This window comes from Varanus komodoensis, unplaced genomic scaffold (assembly GCF_004798865.1).
Source record: "Varanus komodoensis strain SLA01 unplaced genomic scaffold, ASM479886v1 scaffold4, whole genome shotgun sequence".
In the NCBI taxonomy this organism is placed as follows: domain Eukaryota; kingdom Metazoa; phylum Chordata; class Lepidosauria; order Squamata; family Varanidae; genus Varanus; species Varanus komodoensis.
This window is the reverse complement of record NW_025335941.1, coordinates 26,261,852-26,287,759: the sequence shown is the minus strand read 5'-3', so window position 1 is coordinate 26,287,759 and position 25,908 is coordinate 26,261,852. Positions and strand designations below refer to the sequence as shown.

General features: G+C 38.6%; 1 protein-coding gene across 1 annotated transcript in view; it reads right to left on the bottom strand.

Annotated features, from left to right (window-relative positions):
- The window catches only part of CADM2 (cell adhesion molecule 2), a gene marked incomplete at its 5' end in the record, with an annotated part of 180,309 nt that overhangs the window by 52,103 nt on the left and 102,298 nt on the right, over window positions 1–25,908 (bottom strand). The window contains one exon of the mRNA XM_044442230.1: window positions 15,487–15,665. Within this exon, the coding sequence (XP_044298165.1) occupies window positions 15,487–15,665 (179 nt within the window). The remainder of the gene's footprint in view (window positions 1–15,486; window positions 15,666–25,908) is intronic.

The window sequence follows — 25,908 nt, the reverse complement described above, 5'->3', positions numbered from 1 at the left end:
CTCTCTCTCTCTCCTTCCTTCCTTCCTTCCTTCCTTCCTTCCTTCCTTCCTTCCTTCCTTCCTTCCTTCCTTCCTTCCTTTCATAGAAGACAGCAACAGCTAAAGAGCAGCACAGGCACAGTAGAGGACACCAACTGCAAACATATATAAAATTCTACTATTTTGACATTTTTAATCAGTTGATGATGCCAAAATGATAATTGTTGATTAGTTAACTGTTAGGTGCTCACTAAGCCAAGCTTGGTCTAGCCTTCTAGTTATTTTCTGCATTTATTTGTAAATGATGCCAAGCTGAACATTAAAACAATGAAATAGGACATTTTCACACTGCAGTGGTTTGATGTACTTTCTTGGTAAACCGGGCTCCTGAAATGGAAAGGAGGGATGGAGAAACCAGGAATTGGTTCTGATTGTGAAGGGAATGGATTGTGGGCTAAGTGCTGCCAGTGGAAATACACAGAAGCCTGGGCTCAGAGGCAACTGGTTTTTGAATTACAGGGCTGAGGACAGACAACTGGCTGCAACTGTTCAATGGCAAGGGGAAAAGTGCTCTGTGTATTCTCAGAGGCAGTTTGCACAAAAACTAACTTCTGGTTGAATCCTGGTCATTTTTGGCACAAACTAAGTCATTATGGAGGGAGATAAGGGAAGACCTTGCTTAGCATGCCAGAATTGTGAAAAGGAGCTGGATGTTTATGGAGTATTGCTGGTCATAAAGTGATGGTGGGGAGGGTCAAATTGTTATGCAGAGGCAGGCTTGGTGCTTAATGTCTTCAAGCAATGGTGATGTTTTTAATCTGTGTGAGAAAAATTTCATCACTTTGCAGACCCACCAGATGTGAGAAAGGAAAAGCTTTAATGTAAAAGGAAAATCACTCAGAATAAGTATTCTGCCAAGCATTGCAATGCACAGAACACAGTGAATTTGCCACTGAGACTACTATACTGCCATCCGAACATCTGACATAGTTTTGTATAAGTCTTCCTTGTCCAGCCAATGAGTCATGTATAATCAGTTAAAAGGCAGCTTGTAGGGTATAGTATAGAACAGGCTTTCCCAACTTAGTGCTTCCAGAAGTTTTAAGTTTTCAGCTCCCTTCAGTTCCAGCCAGCATGGCCAGCTGTCAGGAACGCTAGGAGTTATAACCCAAAACAAGTGGAGGTCACCATGTTAGAACACTGATCTAGGAACATCTACTTGGCTTTGGGAGTACTTAGGTGATATATTACATGATCACAGCTTCTGCTGTAAGTTAATGGTATCACACAAAGGAAAATTTTTACAGACCTGCAATTGGCCTCAATTATTAATGGATTGGTGGTGTAGGGGAAAACACCACTACCCAATGTTTGGCGCAGCAGCTGGGTCCACCATATTCCCACCCACCATGTCACAAGGAGAAATGGATAGGGCATTCTTTCACAAGAAAGCCCATGAAATAGCACGTAAAGGGCTAGTGGAGCACTGGCACCTTGCCATCCTGCATATCTTACATCACTGCTACTTCTTTTGCTGCTCCAGTTATGGTGGAATCAGTGTTAAGGCCACATTCCTGCCATTCTTTAAGCCTCTGCCATATTTTTCCTTGAAGTAGGGCTTAACACTTTCATGTTATGCTGTTTTAATAGGCTTATAAAAGAATGATGAATGATGCTAGTGCTCTCCCCCATTTCAGTGTTTATTGGGCATGAACCGGGTGATATAGTAATCTTTAGCAGTCCTTAGCATCTAAGGGAAATGTTTCCAGCAAATGAACCCTATTTCAATATGCTCAGAGAGTAACAAGGTATTTCTACAGTTTCTGTCTAGGGTGCATAAAAATAATGTTGTGCTTATTGATAAACCCTGGTGATATTATGAATAAAACTAGCTATTGCCATTTTATAGATATAAGAGTTCTAAAAATGTTTAACACTTGCTGGTTTCTTATGAAAGCAACAAATGGATATTGCCTGGATTACTAAATTAATGCCTATTCAGAACACAGAAGTATGTTAGCTACATAACCTATAAACTAGGTACCTGAGGCCCATTTATTAAACGTCTTGGCTGTAAGCCTTCACCTACATTCATTTACAACCTACTAATTTAGTCTGATTTACTGTATGATCCCAGGCATGTTCACTTGAAGTAAATTCCACTGAGTGCAATGGCACTGGCTTTTGCCAAGCATCGTAGTCATAAGCCTACGTAGGTTTGCATAATATTTCAACCTTTGTCCCAAATACTTTTATACAATTAGCATGCTTTAACTCAGCCTTTTTATCCAGGAGAGGATAACCCGTCTGCTGACCAAATTGGCAGACGATACCAAAGTGGGACCAGGGCTGCAGCAGAGGAGCAGGCACTCCAGACTGAAAAGGATCTGGACAGACTGTGGAACTGGGCAGGGGACAACAGGATGGTGCTCAGTACGGATAAGTGCAAAGTCTTGCACTTGGGAATCGGGAATAAGTGCCATCGGTGCAGGATGGGGGATAAGTTGCTGGAGAGTAGCACTTTTGAAAAGAACTTGGCCACAGCAGGCTAAGCATGAGCCAGCAGGTGGTTAGGAGGGTGCATGCCACCCTTGGATGTATAGCCAGAGTCGAGGCTTCCAGAGAGGTGCACGTGCGCACCACACACACACACACACAGTGCAGATGGGGAAGAAAAACTGGCTGGTGTGTTGCTCCCCTTCCTCTGCATTCAGAGGTACGTGGTGAAGTTGTCTTGGTATCAGTTCAACAGTCTGCATTAACCTGCCAACGGGCTGTGCTGCTTGGTGCGCATGCCTCTGCAAGTCCCCTTGTGCATGATTTACTTGGAAAGTATGCTGATAATATCAAATGGCTTATTTTCTCCCTCATAGTGGGCTTGACAAGAAATACATTTGCTTTGGATAGATAGTCCCTATCAATTCATGTTCTGTAAAGTCTCTGCAAAACAAATGTATTTTGTTTCAAACCTGCTGTGAAGTAGAAAATGGGGAGGGGGGGAATGTACAAAGGGAGCTAAACAGAAGCTATTTAACATTTCCCCGCAAAACTCATAATAAGATTTGATTAAGAAGAAAGCGTTAGCAAAGTTCATTTACTGTGAAGTGAAATATCATTTGCAGGACCTTGTGCAATTGAGTATTTCCAAGTTTTGTTCCTTCTGTCCTAAAAGAGTTCCTGTGAATTTTTAAGGTGTATAAATAGGTGTGTTGAGTGTGTGTTTGTGTGTGAAGGGGGTAGGAGATAATAATAGTTTATAGTGTTACAATGACTGTTTGTAAGATTTGTTTTAGGAACTTGTTCTTATTAAAACTAGAACACAGAGAGATACTTTAAGGAGAAAAATGTTTACTCCCCATAAACAAAAATTGCAATTCACCTGAAGGAGAAGCAAAACTAATTCAGTCATGGTCACTAGAGAACATTGGCTTAGTAGGTCAACAGTTTGCTTCATGAGGTTTGTTTTTATTATAAGCAACAAACCAAATTGACAGCAAAGCTATCAGTAAAATCATTATGTTCTCAGAAGAATGAACTTTATATTAAAACAATAGAAAGCTGAGCAAAACCATCTTTACCACCTAACACTGGGCAAAGAAAGGGCTAATCTCACCACCAGAAGGAGGATGTTCCAGAGCAGAGCAGACCCATGTTGTCATGACCATAGCCTTTCCTGATGGTGGCATACACAGAAAGCTCTTAGAGGAAGATTGTGAACTACAATCCATTTCATCTGGGAGGAGACAGTCTTTCAGATCTTGGCCCCAAATTTTGAGCTCTTGTGAATATAATATTAATGAGATGTATTACTCATGGCATAGCCTTTGCTTGCTTAAAAATAATATATCACAACCACACAGACACTGTTGATAATGTTTAACAAAAAAGAACTGGGTTTAGATTCTAAAAGTTGTGAGCCCAGTTGCAGAATGGGAATCCAGACACAGGATGGAACCAACCCGTCTCTGCCCTATTGCAACCTTCTGCTCCAGAGGACTATTCACTGCAACACAGGGGTCAGAAGCAGCTGAGAGCAGCTGGGACTGGCAGAAATCAAAGGTGGACTCTTGTACCTGGAGAAGTACATTCCTCTTGGGTTAGCCTACACTGGATAGAAGCCTATGCTCTTAAATCTTGTTAGACTCATAATACTAAGCTTATTATCATCGAAATAAAAGATCAACATGCATATTTAAGACTGTTCCTCTGGTTGCTTATCTGGCTCTCATTTTCATTACATAAAAGTGTGAACGTAAGTTGCAGGTGCCTGCCAAAGCAATCCTGCTGGTTTTTTTTTAATACAAAAAAATCTACCAGGAGAGCAACACATCAGTTGGACAATAGCATCTCTAAGCAATATGCAGGGCTTGACCTCTCTCTGAATTGAAATGAATCAATTTCCAGATGCTCTTCCCACACATTTTCTACAGTGTGTAGCTCATTGACCCATAACACCCACACATCCTTTGCTGAAGGAGGCAGTGGTTCATCCAGAGTGCACTGGCATACCATGCCACCTCAGTACTTCCATAGATAGGGACAAGGTGCATACAATCAAAACAACACAGACAATATTTGAGAAGGAGAGAGATGGACTGGGAGGGTTTTCTTCCAAAATAGTTTCTCTCTACCCTGCTTTAGCTCACTGAATGAGTAAGGAAATGACAAGCTGACATTTCAAAGCAAAGGGAGTCTAGGTGCCCTGATGTCTAGTGACAGTGCAAAGATGTTTTATCTATCTTGTGAATCAGTAGACATCTGAGGACAGAAAAAGCTATAAGCCTGCATAATAACTTATCGCTGGATTTAATAACAAACAAACTAGTAGTTTTGATATTTTTTAAAAACAGCTTTAATGTGAAAGGAAACACCAAGTTTCTGAGCATTGGAAACCCTCAGTGGGAGGTGGGAAGAGCAACATTATTTTTCCTTCTACCTCCCTTCTATGCCCCAGGTCTGGCTCCACAGAGCTGAATATCAGGACAGATGCCACATTGCCCTGCTTGAGCTCAGAAGCAGCCAGAGTGAGCAGAGGGGCTACAAGAGGTCTCCCTGGACTTGACTCTACCAGCTTTGGGAACTGTCATTACCACTCTGATAGAGCTGAGCAGCAGGCTGATTCTCTCCCTAAAGCTAGCTCCAAAAAGTACTACTGCCAATGCTCTGTTAAAAATGGGAAGGAGTGACTATGGGAAGGAGCAGAGGGTAACCTGGAGAGTTCATCTCCACATCAACTGCTGTCCAAAGAATCGAGTCTGGAAAATCTCGGCAGCCCGGAAGAAATCTATTTCAAGGACAAAGTGTGTGAACATATGAGAGAGAGGGAGAGGGATTAAGCAGACTGTTTGCTTAACTTCCAGCCCTGGGTGAGAGGAATCATGCCAGCATGCTGCTGCCTACTGCCAAATGAATGAACAAATACAAATGCTATTCATTTGTCAAGTGTTGCTTCCAGTGCAATGCACCTTTGCATGAATATGCATTCGGGTCAGAGAGGTTTGGCCCATGAACCTTGGAAATGGGGAATATTTCTTTTCTTCACACCTGTTCCCCCAGGGAAAGCATGCAAAGGGTGGGAAAAAAGAAAGTGGAACATCTTTTTCCCATAACTACTGTTGTGTCCCCCAAATGCCAGCATTCACAGAAAAAAAAACAAAAATCACAAACTTGCAAGGCAGCACAAATTACACTTTATTCTATGGGAACTGCTCCATAACCTGGTCAACATACATGTTGCATCTCTCAGGCTCAACATTGCTGAATGACATAATTAGTAAACCAACAAAGCAGTTAAAATACTGTTATTAATTTACAATGAAGTAGCACTTCTATGGAATCAAACTAACTAATTCATAATCACAAACTACTTTTTAAAGACTTTTGATCAAATATGTTGAAAATGGTCCATTCGATGACTCTATTTTCATGTAAGCTACAAAAATAAGCTCAAACTTCTTCTGCAAGTCTTTTTACTTAATTAACTTCCATAATAGCCCAGGTATAGGGTAATGAAGCAGCATATACATTGAAATAATAAAGGTTCTTTAAAAAATATAATCATATAAAAATACAATTTGTGAACCAAAAAACCCCAGCATAAACTGTTAATGTCTAGGATCTAGATAGCCCCACCAACTCAGGTTGTAGTATTATTAATATGTTGATTTTGCAGTTATTTAGTATCAAACATTTTTTTAAAAATCTGTGCATTTCAAAACAAAAATAGATGGAGTGCTTTGTTGAGAATTAATAAAATAATATGAATTTTTCTAGGATAATTAAAAACTTTTGGAGGAAAATACTCATATTAGTATGAAAAGCTTGAAACAATACTCGTACAACTTCCAAAGTTTTAAACTTCTTTTAGCGCAAATATTTAAAAATGGCATTCATATACAGATGACAGAAAAGTATAAATGAGAAGATAAACAAATAAGAAACTTAATGATCTCTGCTCAGCAGATTTTATTAATGTGAATTAAACCCCCTTCCAAAAATCTTTCATTACTTATTGTGTAATTCACTATGTAAGATGGGAGGGGGAGTTAAACCTTGAAACAATGAAATTTAAAAATGCTTAACTTTGGTTGATTGTGCTATGACATATTTTACTAGTAGAAATAATATAACATAAGTGGATGATGGAAACCAGTTATACATTTCAGCATGACAATATAGATTAATTCACCTGAAGATAGATATATGTATGAATATTCTTCCATATATATTTATTACTACTCCTACTCCTATTTAATTTGTATACCACCCCATAATTTTCTGGGTGGTTTATAACAAGCAATATGTTGACCCTTCAGACAGTGGATCCTGCCACCTCTGCCTCTTCATCAAATCAGCCATCAAATCTACCTTCTCTCCTTCTATCCTCTCTGCTTCTCTGTCTCTTCTAATGTTATTGGCTGAACTCTGTTGATGTCATAGAGCAAGCAACTGGTGAAGCAGTGGGAAAGTCACTGAGTTGCTCAGGTTGTCTGAGACATAGATCTGCAAGGCTCTTGTAAAAATCCTGATCTAGGGCAACATGAAGGACACTTTGATGGAACAGATACATTTATCTGCTCCAAAGGGTTTTTATTTTTTATTTTTTAAGTGATAAGACAACTGAGTTCTCCTGATCATGAATCTGATCATGTAGCTCAATGGCAAAGCACATACTATGCATGCAGGAAGTCTCAGATTCAATCTATGGCCATTCCAGGTAGTGCTAGATAAGAAATACTCCTTGGAATACTGAGAGTCATTGCTACTCCAGGTAAATACTGAGCTAAATAGATTTAGATTGGCTTAGCTTAAGTCAGCATCCTATGTTTCAATTAGAATTTTGAAATTTGTGTAAAGCTTTCATATCTTATCAGCAAAACTTTTTTTAGGAATTATTATTTGGCAAACAACTATGCTTCTTTTAAATGGTTCCTGGGATTTCATATTGATTGTTTTAAAATTGTTGTATTTTTTCATTTGAGATTTGAATTATGTATTTTAGGATTCTAATCTGTGTAAACTACCCACGGCGCTTTAGCTATTGTGAAGTATAGAAATGCAATAAATGAAATGAATTAAACCGGGATTCTGTTAACAAAATATTTACCCCTCCCACCCCCCCACCCCCCGCTCCAGTGCTATTAAATAAGTGATCTCAGACACAAAAATCATCAGAGCTTGCAAGAATGTTTCCTTACATATTGCATGGAGAAGAAGTTCCTAGATAGTTTCCTTATAATGAAACTTTCTGATGTGATTGCACTGTAGAAGCACTACCATGGCCATAATATATCTTATATTAGCATGTGTTAACATAGTTTGATATAGTTAAAAAAACCTCATTGTATCTTTCAAAAGGTTTCACCTATCAAGTTAAAACAATATAATATATTTCTATGTCTGTAATTCAAAGCAACATCAAGTGTCCCTAATTTATTTAGAATTAGAAAGGCATTTCAGTACTAAGATGTAGGAGTTCATCCCCAATAGTATTTCAAAATGCAAATAGGAAGCCATCAGAGAAAGATTCACTGACCATAATATGGTCCATAATACGGGGCCTCTAATATATATAACAATTCCAATATTAATTTAGTTTGAAGTCAGCTACAGTGCAGTGTTATATATGTCTGTTGAGAAGCAAGTCTTATTGATTTCTGTGGGACTTGTCACAGTTATAAAAGTATAGAATAACAATGTTAATAGAATCTTTTATTGAAATATAATGCAAATATCACTATTATTTACTTGATAATTTAGTTCAGCAGGCATCCAAAGCTTTTTAAACAGGATACAGGGATGATAAAATTAAGCTGTTGTTTTATTGTCTATCATTAAATTATTTTAATCCAGTAAAACTATTTGAGATTTAACTAACTTCTGCACATACTGACAATAAGTTTATGAGCATAATCAATTTGACTCTGTTAGACCATCTAAAGCTAATATTCCTTTTTAGTTTTTACTTTATTTTCCTGTAAATACATATTAAAGGTAAAATCTACTTTGGAAAGAATGTAGATTTAGTTTTAAAATGGCTATTGTACGTTGTAAGTTAAGGTAGCAATGTTTGCAAACAGCCCAACAAAGGCATAAATCTATGCCCATTTCAGTGAACTGCAGGACAGCAGAACTTGGATGTGGAAACACGGCAAGATGACTCCAGGATCCTCACATTTATGATGTCATATTTTGGCCATGGAAAATGTACTTGGTTTTAGCACTGCTATTGCTAGTATCACCACAGTTCGATTGTCCCAGGAATCTCAGTATGATAAATCAATCTGGAGACAGGCTGTGTACTTGCATTCTTCCTCCTCACCCCACTTGGTCTCATACCCTTGTGTAGAAGGAGCTCTTAAATCACATTTTGCGGTTATATGTCATAAGAAACCCTGGTTTAAAGAATAAAAGATTGTGCCCTCAGTGCTTGTAACTCAGAAGGTTATGAGCATCCATTGAAAAATAGAAGGAAGGGCAGGAGCAATCTTCTCATCCCTGTACCTTCAGCTCTGCATTGTAGTTAGACAGCTTTTAGCTAGATTGGGACTAAGCATTATTGGCCAGGAATAGGATTTGGATTAAAAAGAGTGAGGTAGAAGTTGTGGGGTTGGTAACCATAACCTTACTTCAGACCACTGAAAGGACTAGACTAATTTTGGACCTACAAGAGGAGTGTCTCTCTGCCCCTTTTGCAGGAGAGTTTAGTTTAGTTCAGTTTTTTCCAATTATAGGCCAAAGCTCTTCCTATTTATAGGAACCTTCTTGTGAAATTAGTGCAATGGAAAGACCCGCTTTAGGATACCATGCAGGATGAAGCAAAGGCTGACCGCTTATAAATACCATGCAACTTTGCTGCTAGGAAAACAAGCTGATGAACTGTGTGAAACCAAGATCTTTAGACTAATGCAGATTCTACAGCTGATCTTCTTGCATCTCAAAGTCTCTGTGGCACAAATGAAGTGGATTATCACCACAGAGATAGGAAAAGGCAAAAATGAGACTCTGCTCAGACTAAGAGTTGATCTAAGACAGTCATATGGCTGCTACATGAGGATTCTGTATACAATTGAACATGAAATTTCTGCTGGGAGGAAGTCTGAAAGGGAGTAATTAAACTAATGTGACCTGAAGGAAATGTTCTTTGGCTGGGAAATCAGTCCAGCTATTGGAAGGAAGTGCTCAGACGATGGTGCTAACAAATTTTACTGTCACATTTTAAGACACTGTTTAACAATCTTGTTTCTTAAAACATGTATGATTACTTGAGGATTTTTAAGAAGAGAAATGTACATGGTTACTGGCTGGGAAGTTAATTTCCAAAGAAGCACCAAGAAAGCCACAATTAACTCTTTCTATTCACGCTGTTTTATGATCAAAATCTACCTGTCCTCCAAGACTTATTCTATTCTCCCCAGTGGATGGAGACCAATTAATCACTCACTCCCCACCACCAACTTTATTTCCCCAAAGTAAAGCAAAGCAAGCACAAACAAACACAGAGACAAATGAGACTGGGAAGGAACACCAGTGTACAATGTATGATTTTGGAACTTCTATTCTGTCAACTGTAGGAGCTCAATGTGAACTGCTTTGCAAGAATGATACTTTCACAGCTACAACTCCTCCACCTCTTAAAAATATGAGAATGATAATGGTGAGCTCCAGTGCTTTTTTGGTAAGAAAAAAGGTGCCGGAACTCATGAAATTATTTACCTTTCGCACGTAGTCAATCACTGTACACACACCCACACACGTTAGTTGTGTAATGAAACATAACGGTCGCCGCCCACAGTAAGCATTCAGCATGCGACCACACAACCAATCACAAGCTGAGAAGTGCCACAAGCCGAGCAGCACCATCACAACCAGCGCGGACAAAGTACGCATGCATCGGATTTGACACACAAGCAACCTGCATGCATCATTTTAATGATTTTGCTGCCGACCTGCTACACTTGACAGGGCGATTCAAATTCACGTGGACCAAACATCAAATTTTCAAAAATTACTTTTAAGACTTAGAAAATCTGTTGAAAAAAGTGCTGGAACTCTGTTCCGGTGTGTTCTATGACAAAAAAAGCACTAGTGGGCTCTATTAGATGGGCATTTAAAAATGTTCATTGGCTCAGAAAACAAATCATACCTTTTTGCATACAATAAACTCTGAGTTGGAAAAACCAAAAGTGCCTTCTTTACTGTTACATGAATGGATACACCACTTCCAAATAACAGAGTAAAAAATCTGGTTTCTTCATGGTTTCCTATGGATTGGAATCACTTATCCACCAAGGAGATTCAGAATGAATGAGGAAGTCTTTTTCTAACAGAATTCCCTGCTATCCTATAATTTTTGCATCTGTAAGGCATGGGCATGCTGAGAATAGCAAGCTATATTTTTCTTTCTAAACATCCATAACATTGGTAACCTGGATGTCACTCGTGGTTATGAAGTCACACATAGGTTAAGAACACTAAAAGATGGGTGCACGCTTGCCTCTCACATCATAATTGGGCACAGTAGCCACTGCACAACTTGTTTCATGACTCAAGCTCTATATGGAACAGATACTGTTTTGCTTTTTGCTTTTTCAAAATAAAAATTGGAAAACCAAGAAAGCTAATAGTGCAAACAGGCACCAGATGGCATGGTTAGAATCCTTGAAAAAACCTGGTGGACCAGGCAGTATGGCAGTCCTATACATTGGGCATACTTCTGAAGATACATGTGCAGTTAACATATTGTAGAAGACTCAGTTTGCTATTTGTCTTTTTTTAGCAGATGTATAGATTTGAGCTACCAGAAGAGAATATCAAGCACATACTCAGATACATTGAGAGAAAGTGATTTCTCTATAATTTTATTTTTAGACTGTCCCAATTAAAGCATCACTGTGTTCATGTTGTTTGTATAATTAATATGAATAAACACTATGCTTACTCTTAATCTCTAATTATGATAAACTACACATTTTCATTTAAGTCAAGCCTCTGCTTGTGCTAAAGCTGTCTAAATACCTCCTGAGTTTTGAAGATAACTTTGGAAATTGAGGGAATTAGCAGATAGGGTCCCACTGAGAGAAGTGTTCATAGGGAAGGGAATAAAAGATAGATAGGTGACTCCAAAGTACTTGATAATAAAAGCTGGAAGGAAGAAAAACTACTGCAATTGAAAATAAGTGAGAATGTCATGTGAAAAATGTGTGCAAATATTAAAACAAAAACTAAAGAACTAGATATAGGACAGATTCGGTTCTGACTACCCATGTCTGGTAGCAGGAGGTTCCTCCACAATAAGGCATTTCTTTCATTCCTTCATGTCCTGATATTCCCACTGGAAGAAATCAGCTAAATTATGTATGTACACATACACATAACATGGATGAATACAATTTCCTTTTAGTTCCAGTAGCCTTGCACATCTTCTGAACTTCCTCAGTCACTAACAGTATGGAAGACGATTATAGTTAAAGAGAATCAATGGAAACCCAACTTTTATATTTGCATATAAAGTCAATGGGCAGAGCCAACAGAGAGGCATGGAGTATTCCAGAGATTCACTAGCTATTAGTCATGATGGCTATATATTACCTCCAGTATTGGAGGGATCATGATATATTGAAGTAGCATAACATATCTCCAGTATATTGCCTCTGGTATTGGAGAATGCTGGGTTCCACAAGTGGGATGGCACAGTTGCATTTGTGTCTTGCTTCTGGGCTTCCTGTGCACATCTGGCTGGCACCTGTCTAACAGAATGCTAGCCTAGATAGGCCTGTAGTCTGATCCAGCACAGCTCTTTATGCTAATAATGCTGGAATTTATATAAAACAAAATTTGCATTCCTTTATAAGAATAACGTATATCTCAGTTTTCTCCACTACAACATGTGCAGATATATGCCCCAGAAAGAATAAATCCAAATTGAACAAATAGATTTAATTAAATAATGCAAATTATTATTAAGGAATGCCTGTGATTACCCAGTGAATGCAATAAACATCTTTTATGAATATATTTTTTACCTTTGGGAGAATCCTCCACATCACTCTTATTTCTACCTCCCTGTGTGTGGCAAGATAGATCAAACAGAAACTAGCAAGCTCAAATAATTCCATTTCCTACTTCTAAACCCATAATATTGATATTATGAAGCCGTGGCTATCAATCTGGAATTGATTCCCCACCACCACCACCTTTATTCCTCCCAATTCAGCTTGTACCCCCACCCACTTAGTCTTTATAATATTTTCCAGGTATAACAAAAAAATCGATGAAAACCTCGCTTCCCCATGCAATGTCACATGACCAACAGGGATGTGATAACATAAGATACATAGTCCTAGTTCTGCCTAATCCTCTAGAAATGTCCTTGGCATAGTTTGAAAAGAAAATACCTTCATCATGTTGTGCTTCTTCCTCTTAAAATGATCTCACAAAGGGGCGGGGGGAACCATCATAAATTCCCTTACCCAACCATAGTGGCTATTAACTCTCGATTGGAAGAATATATTAAATGCTAGAGACAATTTTTGTGCAAAATGAAGATAAGGAAATATATGCCCTCTATTAAATGGCATAACCCTTTCTTCCATTTTCAAACTGCATAGTTAAAAGAGAAGGAAGAGTTCTGTCCCATTTGGTGTGACATCATAAATCTATACATCTAATCTCATTGATCAAAAGTAAGAACAGGAAACTGTCAAAAATTATCTTTATAATCAAACTATACTGAAGAAGCACTTGATCTCAAAGACTTCTAAACACTGGAAGTTTTTTAAATCTTGGAACATTCAGCATTATCTTATTTCAGAAGACTTAAGGTACTAAGGAACTCTGACTCACTCTCTCTGTGCATGTGCATGTGTGCGTGCACATATCTGCAATCATCTTCCATGGTTCTAAGTCTATATTTGCAGAAATTTAATCAGGAAAAATCCCCAGTACCCATTACAATAAAATATCAGCAAGGCCAACTTTTGACTAGATAATATGAAAGATGTGCAGACAGAGAGCACCAAATAATCATACTTAAATATCACTATATAATCTTGATAATGAAGCATATCTCTGATTCATATTTAGCTAGATAATAAAATCGATAGTGTGTGAGCAGCTGACAAGTAACAAACCAGGGTGGGTGGCAGGTGGGAAAAGCTCATAAGCATCCTTCTATTTACATTTCTAAAGCAGCTACAACACAATGGCATGAATAGGTGGACCTATACATGCTTTCACAAGGCAAGACTTCTGATTAATTTTGTTTTTGTGCAGCTGGATTTTTGCTGCTGTGTGTAGAGCATCCCAGTGTCAGTGGTACTGAACAGGGATAACCCTAACTATATAAATGTGCTGAAAAGCAGCAGTTTAAAGAAGTGAATGGCCACTATTCATTTATACAAAAGACACTGAAGGGGCACATTATGGCAGCAAAATTTGTTCTGTGTCACTGGTCACCCCGGCCAGTGAATTTCATATGCTGGCCCTCCAGCAATTTGGTTTGGTATAATCCCTTCCTGGCTTCTGTTTCTGTTTCAAATGGAGTGTGAGGAAGTTGGAAACTGGTACCTGCATTTTGTATATTAATTTCACTTCCATGCCAGTTGTTGCTGTTTAAGATCTTTTTTTTTTTCTTTTATTCCATTTTAAATTATTTGGTCTGCTCTCAAAGGCTATGTGTTGTACACTAATTTATGAGTTTCTTTATTTGAAAGGAAGCATAGAAATGCTATTTCCTGCACATAGATAACCAGTGTACTTAGCAGACTGTTTCTAAAGTACTGGGGGAGAGGGAAAGGAGTAAACAAATATTTCGGATCTTATTTATTTCAGTTTAAAAACATTAAACCTGAGCAAAATATTCTCACAATGTCAGTGAACCTGTCATTACCCAAGTCACTAATCCTAGGTAAACTAATGATAAATTTCACAGCACTCATCAAACAGCATGAGAAGCATTAATCTGTGGGGTGGTTTTAATAAATTATAGTTCAACAGCAGAGCTAAAAATGACTAATTAAAAAAGTTGCTTAGAGAAGTACTTATCATAAATGTGAACAAACTGCATAACGGTAACTCGGCCATCTGGTGAAACATGCTGCTAGCAGTCTTCAATCGCCAAACAAAACATCTCCACATGAAGTACTTATACAATTAAATTAACTTGATATTTTTGACCATTTCATGTTTGCATGAAGCCATTCATTTTTCTGTTTAAAATGCAATACTTCTGAAAAGTGGTGGATGAGTCTAAGAAAGTTTAGGTAGACAGTGATATAAGGCATACATACTATTCTTTCTTATCTAGAGACATAGGTACTAGAGTCCTCATTATCTGAATTTAGCCTGTGTTAGAACTTGTAATACATGTTCACAGCCACATGTGCATGTCTCCTGCTCTTTACAAGTCCCTCTCTTCTATATATGGAAAAAGATGGTCAAAGATCCTGCCTCATGCCTGCAAGTAAATGGCCTTTGTTAAGGCTCACAACTAATCAGTATTTCGGATCTTCAGCTCTGAATCGTTACAGTATTCTTGGGGTACCCCATCCCTGAAAAAAACACAGAGACCTTCTGCAGTTATAGCCACAGTGATCCTTCCCAACAGAAGAAAACTGCAGCTTGCACTTGATTTTTTTTTGCATTTCCCATCCAAAATGTTCCTTTCTGTTCCTTTCTCAGTCATTCTGTGGTAATACTCTGATGATACGAAAAGTACATTTAGTCCACTGTTAGAAAGCTAAATATAGTTGCTTACAAATTACAATTAGATATTTTCTTTACTGCTCACTTGGTTTATGAAAGTAAGTTCTATCAAGGATGTTAAAAAAAAATCATGATATTTTGTCTCAGCCAGCAGCCTGACACTTAAAAAACTAGTAAAAGTAAAATACAGGCAACTGTAATTCTTAGAAAGATAGAATAAAAAATAATGTTAAATAAAGCCAAATAAATAAAGCACATGTCAATGCACATCATCATTTATATGACGAAGAAGGAAGTACTCACCATGTATAATCAGAACATACTCTGCGATGCTTATGCCAATAGAATTTTCTGCTTCACATCGATATGTACCATTGTCCGTTTTATTTAGGAAATTAATGACTAGCTCCCTACCATTGACAACCATTCTTTCTGGATCAGGTAACTCTCCACCATCCTTTGTCCATAATACTGGATCTGGCCTATTAAACATAAATCAATAAACCAAATATGATTATTTTAAATAATATTATTATTCTATATATCATTTATATCACACTAAATCTACCTATATGGTTCCTTGTGTAACAATGTGTAAGAATGGACAGAACAAGGTCTATTAACAAGGAGAGGACCATGCATACCGGAGTTTAGGATTATAATCATAGAAAGCTCTGTATGTTTAAAACTACTATCAGTGGTAGGACCCTAAATGGACCATTTGAAAATGGGCTAGTTCCTAAAGTTCCTGCATTCCTGGTGTCTTCCCTTCCATTGATTTCAATGGGAGGAGACAGGGAGAAACAATGCAAGAAAAATCCCTTCAAATTCATCCCTGATTACTTATAGGAGGGCTCTAGCTGTCATGATGGTTGTATGGAAGATCTCCCATTCTGCCCACTTTTTTCTTCAGTATGTTAATAATAGATTATGGTTTTTTTAAAAAAATATATGATATTGGATGAACTTTTGAAATCTGAACACCAACTAGCCTCATGTTTAAGCATGCACATCTAGTTTCACAATCATGTGCTTGTTTAGAGGAAAGTACTGTACGATTGTGGTACCAAAAACAATCATATCACACTGGCATTGAAAGAATATCAGTATATTGGCACATGGTACCATTTTAATGGTTAAAACTAGGATGAAAACAATAATAATTTATAAATAAATAATTTGAGGCTACAGCCCATTTAGTGGAATGCCCAGACAGATTATTACACAGTGGTATACAGTATGGAAAAAGAAAAGCTACAGAAAAGGTGAGTGCCAGGTCTTTGCAACAGTCATGAGGGAAAATGAGAATACATTGGGACAGCATTAGAAATGGAATAAAAATCAGTGAACTGGGACATACTTTGGTGGAATTTGGGAAGAGAACTATAAAGTTTTGCTGATAATAAATTAATCCTCTAATGAAAACTACACGGAGCTGAAAAGTCTGGAAAGGAGAGATTTGAGATGGCTGGTTGAAAAGATTTTTTTAAAAAAATTCTGACATACATGGCAAACTCTGTTGCAGCATGTCTATTTTTATACAGCTGTATTCTGTAGTCTCTGGCTAGATGGCAATATAAATACAAATCTGTTTTTATTAATAAATAGCACAGTGAAAAGTGTAACGAGGATATGTAATACTTTAGGATATGTAATACTTTAGGATATTGCAAAAAACAATAGACGAAATAAGCTGAAACCACAAATATAAACCAAAATATTACTATACTTCTATCCCAATTCAAGTTTTTATGCACATAAATAAAAGTCCAACAATATATAGTTATCATGTGTATGCAAGTGACCACATATTTTCTTCAATTTGCTCAAGAACTTGTGTAATCATGTACACTATTTTTTCTTTGTGTTCTTTCTCTTTTTTGTAGCTTACATCTATAAAATACAAAGCCCAATAGATGGGCTGCATGCAGTTCCCTAAACAAAGCAAAGTCTTCTGCTAGTTAAGTACAGTACAACAATACCAGTAAGCATATGCTTATGCTTCTTGGGATCCAACCAAATATTTTTTTTTCTATTTGATTAAGAAAAATAGATTCAGAATCAAGGATGACTGGTAACAGTCATCTGCACCTTATAAACCATACAGGTTAATATTTCTCAATAACAATCATGAATGGCTTTTTTTAAAAAATCTGTTGAATGCCTATTGACTACAGTAAGATTTATGTGTACGTATATAAAGGACTGTGCTGCAAGAGCAAGCCTTTCAACTTTGTTGTTAATCTTATTTCCCCTGCTCCCCTTCCTCTGAAACATTCCCGATTAGGAGTTTGTTTTAGGCAGTTTCGTGGTGAAAAATGTCCATTCTATGCAGAAGATCCCAGTTTCAACTGCCAGCACCTCCGGGTAGCCCAAGGAAAACTCTTACCTGGAAGCCACTGCCACACAGGTACAGTAGTACTGGACTAGATGAACCAGTGGTCACCTTCATATGCAGTGCCTTTCTATGTTCATCTACCTCCCAATTATAAGTAACTCCACTGAGTTCAGGAGGGCTTCACTCCCATAGCTATTTAGGATGCAATCCTAAGCCCACCACCCTGGGGATCACCCTGATTGAACTCTATAGAACTTCCTTCTGAGTAGAAAGTAGAGTGCACTCTGATAAACAGAAATAGGGACATAGTGCAGTGGAGCTCTGGCTACTCAGTTGTCCATTGGCTCGCTGAGCAGCTTAAAACATGGTGGCATGTTCATGAGTCTAATCTACCATTTTCATTCTATAAGAAGTTTCTGTTGTATTGAAAATGGTTTTATGATTTTTTAAATTGCCTGTTGCAAGCTTTGAGGATGGAAAATGCTTAGCAATTATAAATTGATAAATATCTAGGGCTGCCATTTTGCCATTGTGTAATTACAAAATATCTTCAGAAGTTAAATCATTGCTTTTTACAGAATCACTATCTTTAGATGGTTCATGATAATGCATATAAATATCCTGTGGAAAATTCTTAGTGACTGTACCTTCAAAAAAGGGTAACATGAGAAATTTATATGCTATATAACAGAATTCAGAGAACCTGTCTGCTCAAACATTATTTTTTCTTGAAAATGAGTTTTGCCCTCTCTTGAATAATATACTTTAAAGGGGAGACAGAGAGAATTCTTTGTTGGGAAAGGAAAATAGATTTGCCATAGTAATAAATGCATTCCAAATACAACATAGCACCCTGACTTGCAAAACAACATTTCCTTGGTAAAATAAGTGCTTCTATTCTTCATGTATTATTTTACCTTATCAACTATGGGCTGAGTATGATTATTCAATCCTCTGGCTAACCTCTGATACCAAAGCTAGAAGCTCAAGGGAATTTCTTATGCACCAAACAGATGAGCTTTGAAGCCAATTTTGCACATATAATCAAGCAGAAAACATTTCTCTTCAATCACCCTGTGTGCTTCTGTGAAAATGCTGACTGAACTAATTTCTCTTTAAGGAACAGAAGAAGGGGCATGATAGCCTATAGAAGGATCTCTATTTTCATTTTAAAAAATGAGGAAATATATTGCAAAATTTGTAATTTCTCATGTTTCCATCTCTCACAAATCCATACAGTTAGCACTACTCACATTGGGTACTGATGATTTTGTCAAGATTTTAAGAAAAACAGTTGGTTTTTGAAAAAGGTTGATGTTTTAAAATACAATATTATATCATATGTGCTGAAGGCAATACAGGATACAGAGTATTTTCAAATGTTCTCTACAAATCCTAGTAATATCGTATTGTATGCATCCCCTGTATGTGTGCAGAGGGGCATGGAATGTGGCACACACAATAATTATTCAATCATGTAATTGCGAAACTTCAGCCACATAGCGCAGAATACCTAAACCAATGCCCCTCTACAGTACAAGAGCAGAAAGAGCTATTGATGGGAAAGGAGTATGGACAGGACTAAGTATGATACTCCCTTGTTTGGAAGACTGAAGTGTGATCAGCAGATAATGAAATGCTGGGTTTGGTGTAGAAATTGATGTAGACATCAATTTAAATCAATTGAAGGGTCAAGGGGTAAGAGAAAGAGTTGGAGAGGAGTGAACTACTGCTTCGGCCCAAAGCATTTATCACCCATGACATTTCAGGAGCTTGCTTTAAAGTGCATGGGACAGTCCCCACTCAGGTTGTCAGATATAACCAACATTAGCTAGTTGGTAGTGAGTGGAATCCAAAGAAGCATACAGCTTGCACTGTGTATGCATGGGGCTTTATGTATTATTTGGAACATTTCTATCCCACCCTATACAAACGTCTCAGGATGGCGATCAATATGTTCCCTGGACAGCAGCACTGCACTACTTCTTCCCCAGCTGCATGGCCTTTTGATGCAAAGGCCAATCTCAACAGACTTTGTATCATAGTATGGAAGGTTTCAGTTGTAAGGTAAGCTTCTTGGATCCTAGCACCGCATCATTATTACCGTCATAGGTATTGTTTCTTGGAAAGGGACACCTTGTAAATTTAGCCAACTAATTAAGTGTATGCATAAACTTGCCTCCAGAATTCTTAGAGAAAAGAATCTAAGATTTAAAAATTCTATTGCTGTACTTCACTTTCCCAATTTGAAGGGAATATGTGACAGAATTACCGTATTTTTCACTCTATAAGACGCACTTTTTTCCCCCTCAAAAGTAAGGGGAAATGTCTGTGTGTCTTATAGAGCGCATGTGTGTGTGCCCAATGCCCGGGATGCTGCCGGCCGCCTGCACCACGTGGCACCACCTGGCCGGCACACACTCCGGTGCAGGTGAGAGCTGTGCCACTCAGAGGGAGTGGTGTGGAGGAGGAGGAGCAGCGGGCTTTAACCCGCCGGCCGCATGGAGAGACAAACTGTTCACCCCCACTGCCCAGGAAGACCTGCCGCGGAGGAGGAGGAGCCGCGGGCTTTAACCCGCCGACCACACGGAGAGGCGGACTGCTCACCCCCACCGCCCGGGAAAACCTGCCGCCGCTGCCCGCCACCCGGAAGACCACTGCCGGCATGCTGCTGGCCTGGCTGCACCACACCTGGCCAGCACATGCTCAGCACTCCCTGCTCCGCCCAGCTCCTCTGGCGCAGGTGAGAGCGATTAATCACAGGTCAGTGTGTGTTTTTAAATGGCAACCCATCTTTTAATGAAGCCCATGGGGAAGTGATGGGGAATGTGCCTGTGATTATCAGGAAGCTTTCCATGGATCCCTCTTCTAAAAACTAGGTGCGTCTTATGGTCAGGTGCATCTTATAGAGCGAAAAATATAAAACCTTCCAAAACATTATTATATTATCTGCCTTTGGGAGAATATAGGAAGCAGAAAAGTAGCAAACTTTCTTTAGTTCTCTTTTCCCATCTCCTCTCAGTATCATCAAAAGAAGAGTGGATTCAGAGGGTACTAGAATAAGTGATGCTACACAGTCATACCATATTGCCCAGCACAAACCATCCATCCTGTGAACATCTGGGAACTATGCAGAACTCTTTAGGTTCCCAAAATCACACTAGCAGGTCATTAGCAAGAGTCTAAGCAGATCAGCTTGGGATAGCTGGAAAGGCATGTCTAGCCCAATAAAAGGATCTCTGTGTCTTTTGATCTAGTCTAGAATAAGGAGGACTTGTCACATCCTATGAGTTTGGTACAAAATTAGGGATACCATATTGTTCAGGTAGTCTCTGGAAAGTAGGTTGCCTTGTAGGGTTAGATCAGATGAATGATGTCTTTGTGATGGTGTGTCAAAAGAAGGGTGCCCTGTAGAATGGCAAAAATGCCTAAGCCTGTTTCCAATTATTCTAAAATCATCCTGACCAGGATACAGCATTCTACATTACATAAATGCAAGCTAAAGGAGAGCAAAAAAGAAACCATTTTCCTTATCCTGCCATGCTTATAGCCAGCCTGTGTTATTGTTTCTCTATTTATAGCACAGGCAGGAACACCAGCTGGATCAGACAACAGGTCTGCTGAGTCAGAGAGGGAAATAGCAATGACTGGGGAGTGTAAAATGTTTCTCGTCTCAGCACATTCCCCTTAGGAGCTGCTCTGGCAAAACCACAGCGCTCAATCCCCCAGTGAACTTGGCTTTCTTCTAGCACCTAGGCTCTGGCTATTTTCCTGTGCTTATGCGTTCTCCTTGCCAAAACCAGCCCACTCAGCACTGGCAGCAATTGCTCCCAGCTTGGGTGGAACTCAAGGCAGGAAATGTGTTGAAATAAAATTGTCAGACATACTCCTAACAGAATTGGAAACAATTATTCCTCCACTGCAACCTGTTGACAATGGTGCTTCCACTAACATTAAATTTAGAGCAGATGACAATAATGCTCTCATTTTTAAAGTAATTTTTGTTAGTGTCCAATGGTTTCATTTCTTCCAGTACTCATAGTGGAAAGAAGTAAGGCAGAATCAAGTTCAAAAACTCTGGAGGGAAGAGGAAAGCATGTTTTAACATTGACAAGGCATTGTAAATGTCCTTCCTTCACTCCCTCCCTTCTTTTATCTCTATACTGCCAAATAGCTGAAACTCTCTGTGTGCATTACAGCAGCAAGCTGAAGTCTGGCCAGTTCCATAGATCATTGAGTGGTGGGTAAAAGAAAGAAAAACTCTCACAAATCATGAGATAGTAATATCTAAGGGTCAGACTAGATGTGTCTTGAAGCACATGATTAAAAAAAGAAGGATACTTTGATTGACCACATCTTTTTCTTTATACAAAGTATCCACTGTGGTACCAAGTCAGATTATTTGCTTAGCCTGGATTTGGATCACAATACCAGGCCAATGGTTGTGGTGTTCATCCTTTACTCTCATGCCATTTTCTTGCTACAAAAAAATCACACTTCCCTCATTGATCTTTGCCTCCCAAATAGAGCAAAAAGTATTGAGAGAAGGCATGAAGCACTGAGAGAAAGGATAGCCTGCTCTCCATGATGTAGTCCTGCTCTAGATCAGGCCCACTTATTGTTCCTTTTTCAAATGATGTAAGTATGTGCTTTACACACATCTAGTCTGTATATCAAGTAACTTATTCTATTTCAGTATATTGCTTTTCCATACTTGCATAATGGCAGCATGCTTCACAAACAGAAAACCAAAGTGCTATTAAATAGTAAACAAACTGTCGTATCAAAAACCATTAAAGCAAATTCCATTGTTTCCTTCATACACATGGCTGACGCTGTGGGCCCCTTCATTAGCTGCTGCAGGGAGTGAGAACCCCTGGCATCAGTGACATCTATCTTCCCTGCTCTAGCATGCTTCTATCTTGAAACCACGTGTGCAGAGTGGATGATACAGTCGGATCCTTCTCATATGACAAGCTCCCCTGCTTCTGACATTGCATCATGCCCATGCAAATCTTTGCAGTGCTACAGATCTCCTTCTTTCTGTAGAAATGTAAGGGCCCTGAATGCTGAAGTGACTGTACTTAACCAGAATTCAGAACCAGTTTTTAATGACAATTTTCACATTGTTCTTAAGCAAAAACAGTCTTAGTCTATGGTAAATGGATATAACTCTTAAACCTTGATTAATTATCCAGGAGCATCTTGAACCTGGCACTTGCATTTGTCAGCTTGGCTACAATAGACTAACACAGCCATTCTTCTGAAACTGACATAAGTTGCTGCATTTAATCCCATCTCCATCTCACTACTTTTATAATAGCTTCTTTGATAAATTAGCCTGCTAAGGCTCAAGAGACTGTGACATTAGAGAACAAAACACTCCTTAAAAACTGAATGGCGTATACCTTTGTTGTTCTAGCAAGTGTCATTGCATAATTTAAAGGTTTATAAACAATGTAAATAGGATGATAAAATGGAATAACAATAAAAGATACAGTCTTCAATAGACACAAAAGAAAGTGGAAGAATATCAGTCAATAGAAATTTGGTGTGTTTCATTGCAATTTCATTTTAAATCTCCCTCCCTCTCTCCTTCCCTTCCTCTCAAACATAACCACACTTGAAAATATATACAATTGTAAATGCTTTATAAATTTTTTAATACTAAACAGATGTTTACATCTTATTTCACTCTAGACGATATTTGTACTGCAAGTACAGGTAAATAGCACTGACATCACAAATTAACCCAAGCGGGAAAAGCAATCTAAAAATATTTTTAAAACATTCAAACTCAAGGTAGAACTATGACATAGAATGGAAAAAATAAATACATACAGCATAATTGCTGAGGAATAACGAGTTAAGGTTTCTACAGTAGTATAGGGCATTTTGTCTGATTCTTCTTCAATTCCTTATAGTTTTCACTTGGTTCTATCTCTAAAGATGCATGCTGTTTATTCATGTCAAGTATTTTTATGCCACTCCTCAGCCTGCCACCTTGCAACAAGAACTCCCTGAGCAATTTATAATAAATCAGTAAAGGACAGTTTCTGCCTGCAGGAAAAAGGAAAACATTATGGTTTCAGCTAAGTTGGTGGAATGGCCCTGTTTACTTCTTATCTCCTGGTGAGAGCAGTCCAACTGGAGCAGACCCTGACATCTTCTCAGTCTGCTCCTGTCTCCCTGTACCTTGATCTTCCCTACAGGGCAGCTGATATAAATTAGTCCTTCAGTGGCATGGAGTCCAAATGGTATACATTGCTAACTTTGAATTAAGATTAATTCTGAAAAAGGGATGCAGAACTAGTTGTTCTCCAGATGCTATTGGGCTCCAGCCCATCAGCCAGAATGGAATAATGCTCATTGCAGTTCAACATCATACAGAGAGCCATGGGTTTCTGCCTCTTTGGTAAAGCTTCTCTGAATCTCAGGGAAGCCTGGGGTTTAGTCTGAACGGTGAGCTGCAGGACAGGTCAACAGAGGCATGACCAAGCATCATGAGAGGTGGTGCAGTTTTGAATGCCAAACAGTCAGCAACCCACACCAGAGGAAAAGAAAACAGGGGTGCAAGCCATGCAAAGGAGGATGGGCCAGTCACACAGCTAGACAAAAGTTCTCCTTTGGATCAGACCTGCATTTTCCTGTTTTAGTAACAACTCCAATTTCACACAGAATCAAGTGTCTCTAGAGTGATAATTTAGAGGGAAGAATGTGTAATAATAGCAATGATAATGATAATATTTGAATAAGATGTTATATTTCCAGAGCCACACAGAAAAGCAGCCTTTGGAACACGGAAGCAAGTCTTGAAGGCATCCAGAAATCCAAGCCTTTGTATATCCATCAGACAGAATCCACCAGACCAGGCCTGTCCAGAAATAAAACAGTACAACACTACAGATCATGTATATGACATAATAAGTAAATATTAGATTGCTCAGGAGAAAATATGGCAATTCCTTTGTGTGTGTTAACAACAGCAACAATGAGTTTTGGAAAGCCAGCAGAAGCCCTTTGCAGAATCACACAAAGCTCCACCCTTTCACACACAAACATACACGAACACCCCCTATTCACCTTAAAGATTATGATCATAACAATGATCATAATTACAATAAAATATGGCATTCTTAGAGACACACAGAAAAGCAGGGGAAGGAAAAGAGTCAGCTCCAGTTGGCAAGCTCTGGCTGACATCCTGAGATGAACCAGCCTTTTGTACAACAACCCCTCTAAAGAGGGATGCTACACTCCCTGCCACTGGGTGCTAGGCTGACTCAGAAGGCTTTCCACTCCAAGGGAAGGTCCAGGAGCAGTTCACACATGGTCAGTTGTGTATTTGTATGCTCAATTGTGTATGCTGGCATGTCAGAAGGAGTTCTTGAGTAGCTCAGCAGCAACTCAGCAAAGTTTTTGAAAAATCTATTTTTAAAAGGTAAGGGGTGTTGTGTGGGGTGGGAGAACAATAGTGGAGCAGTTCCCAGAGCACTGTCTAATCGAAACCACCCTGGCTAAATCTTCTCAACACTTGAGGAAGCCTCTCCTGTTTCCTACTCCCCTGCCTGAGATAAGAAAATAGGAAAGCTAGTCCACTACCAGATTACAACATATCAAGAAAAATAACCAAGCATTAGGATGACCAATGGCAACAAAACATCAAATGAATTGAGTAAAGAAGATTACTAGATACAAACACATAAATGGAATATTTTATAAATGATTATAAATAAATGGGTTATTTGTAAGGAAAAAATAGGATATAAATCTAATAAATAAATAAAGGGGAAAAACAGAGACAGCTCTGCAAATCTAGAAGAAGAGGAATGAACGGGTGTAGCAGCTGGAAATGGCAAAATCATTTAATGGGGAAAAAACATCCAAGGATTTAATTAAAGAACACATTTAGAACAAAAGTGTGCAAACTGTACGACTCCACTCTTGCATCCCCAACTGTATTTCATTAGCATTAACAACACGACTCTCAATTAATCTCAGTAATTTGTAACAGCCATTCTGATGCACCCACTTGAGTGTTGTAGTATCTTGATACTGCTGACATTTGCATGTCTTTGGAATACATTTTTATTTATTGTCCTTTAAATATGTGGAAGCTTTTATCAGCCATTGCTTGCATATTTTAAAAAGAAGCTTTAACATTTCAGTTTTTCCTGATTGTAGCAGCCTATGAATAAGACAGGAACAGACTCACGGCCTCCGCGAAGCCAAGGAGCACCTTCATGAGATTCACCAACTTGTGTGCTCACAATACTGCAAACTTTTCCCTGTTCTTCCTACATTTTCCATGGGAAATCAGGGAAGCAAGGGCTGTAGTTCATGAATGACATCAAGCCACTCCACAATGGGAGACAATAAAATCATAT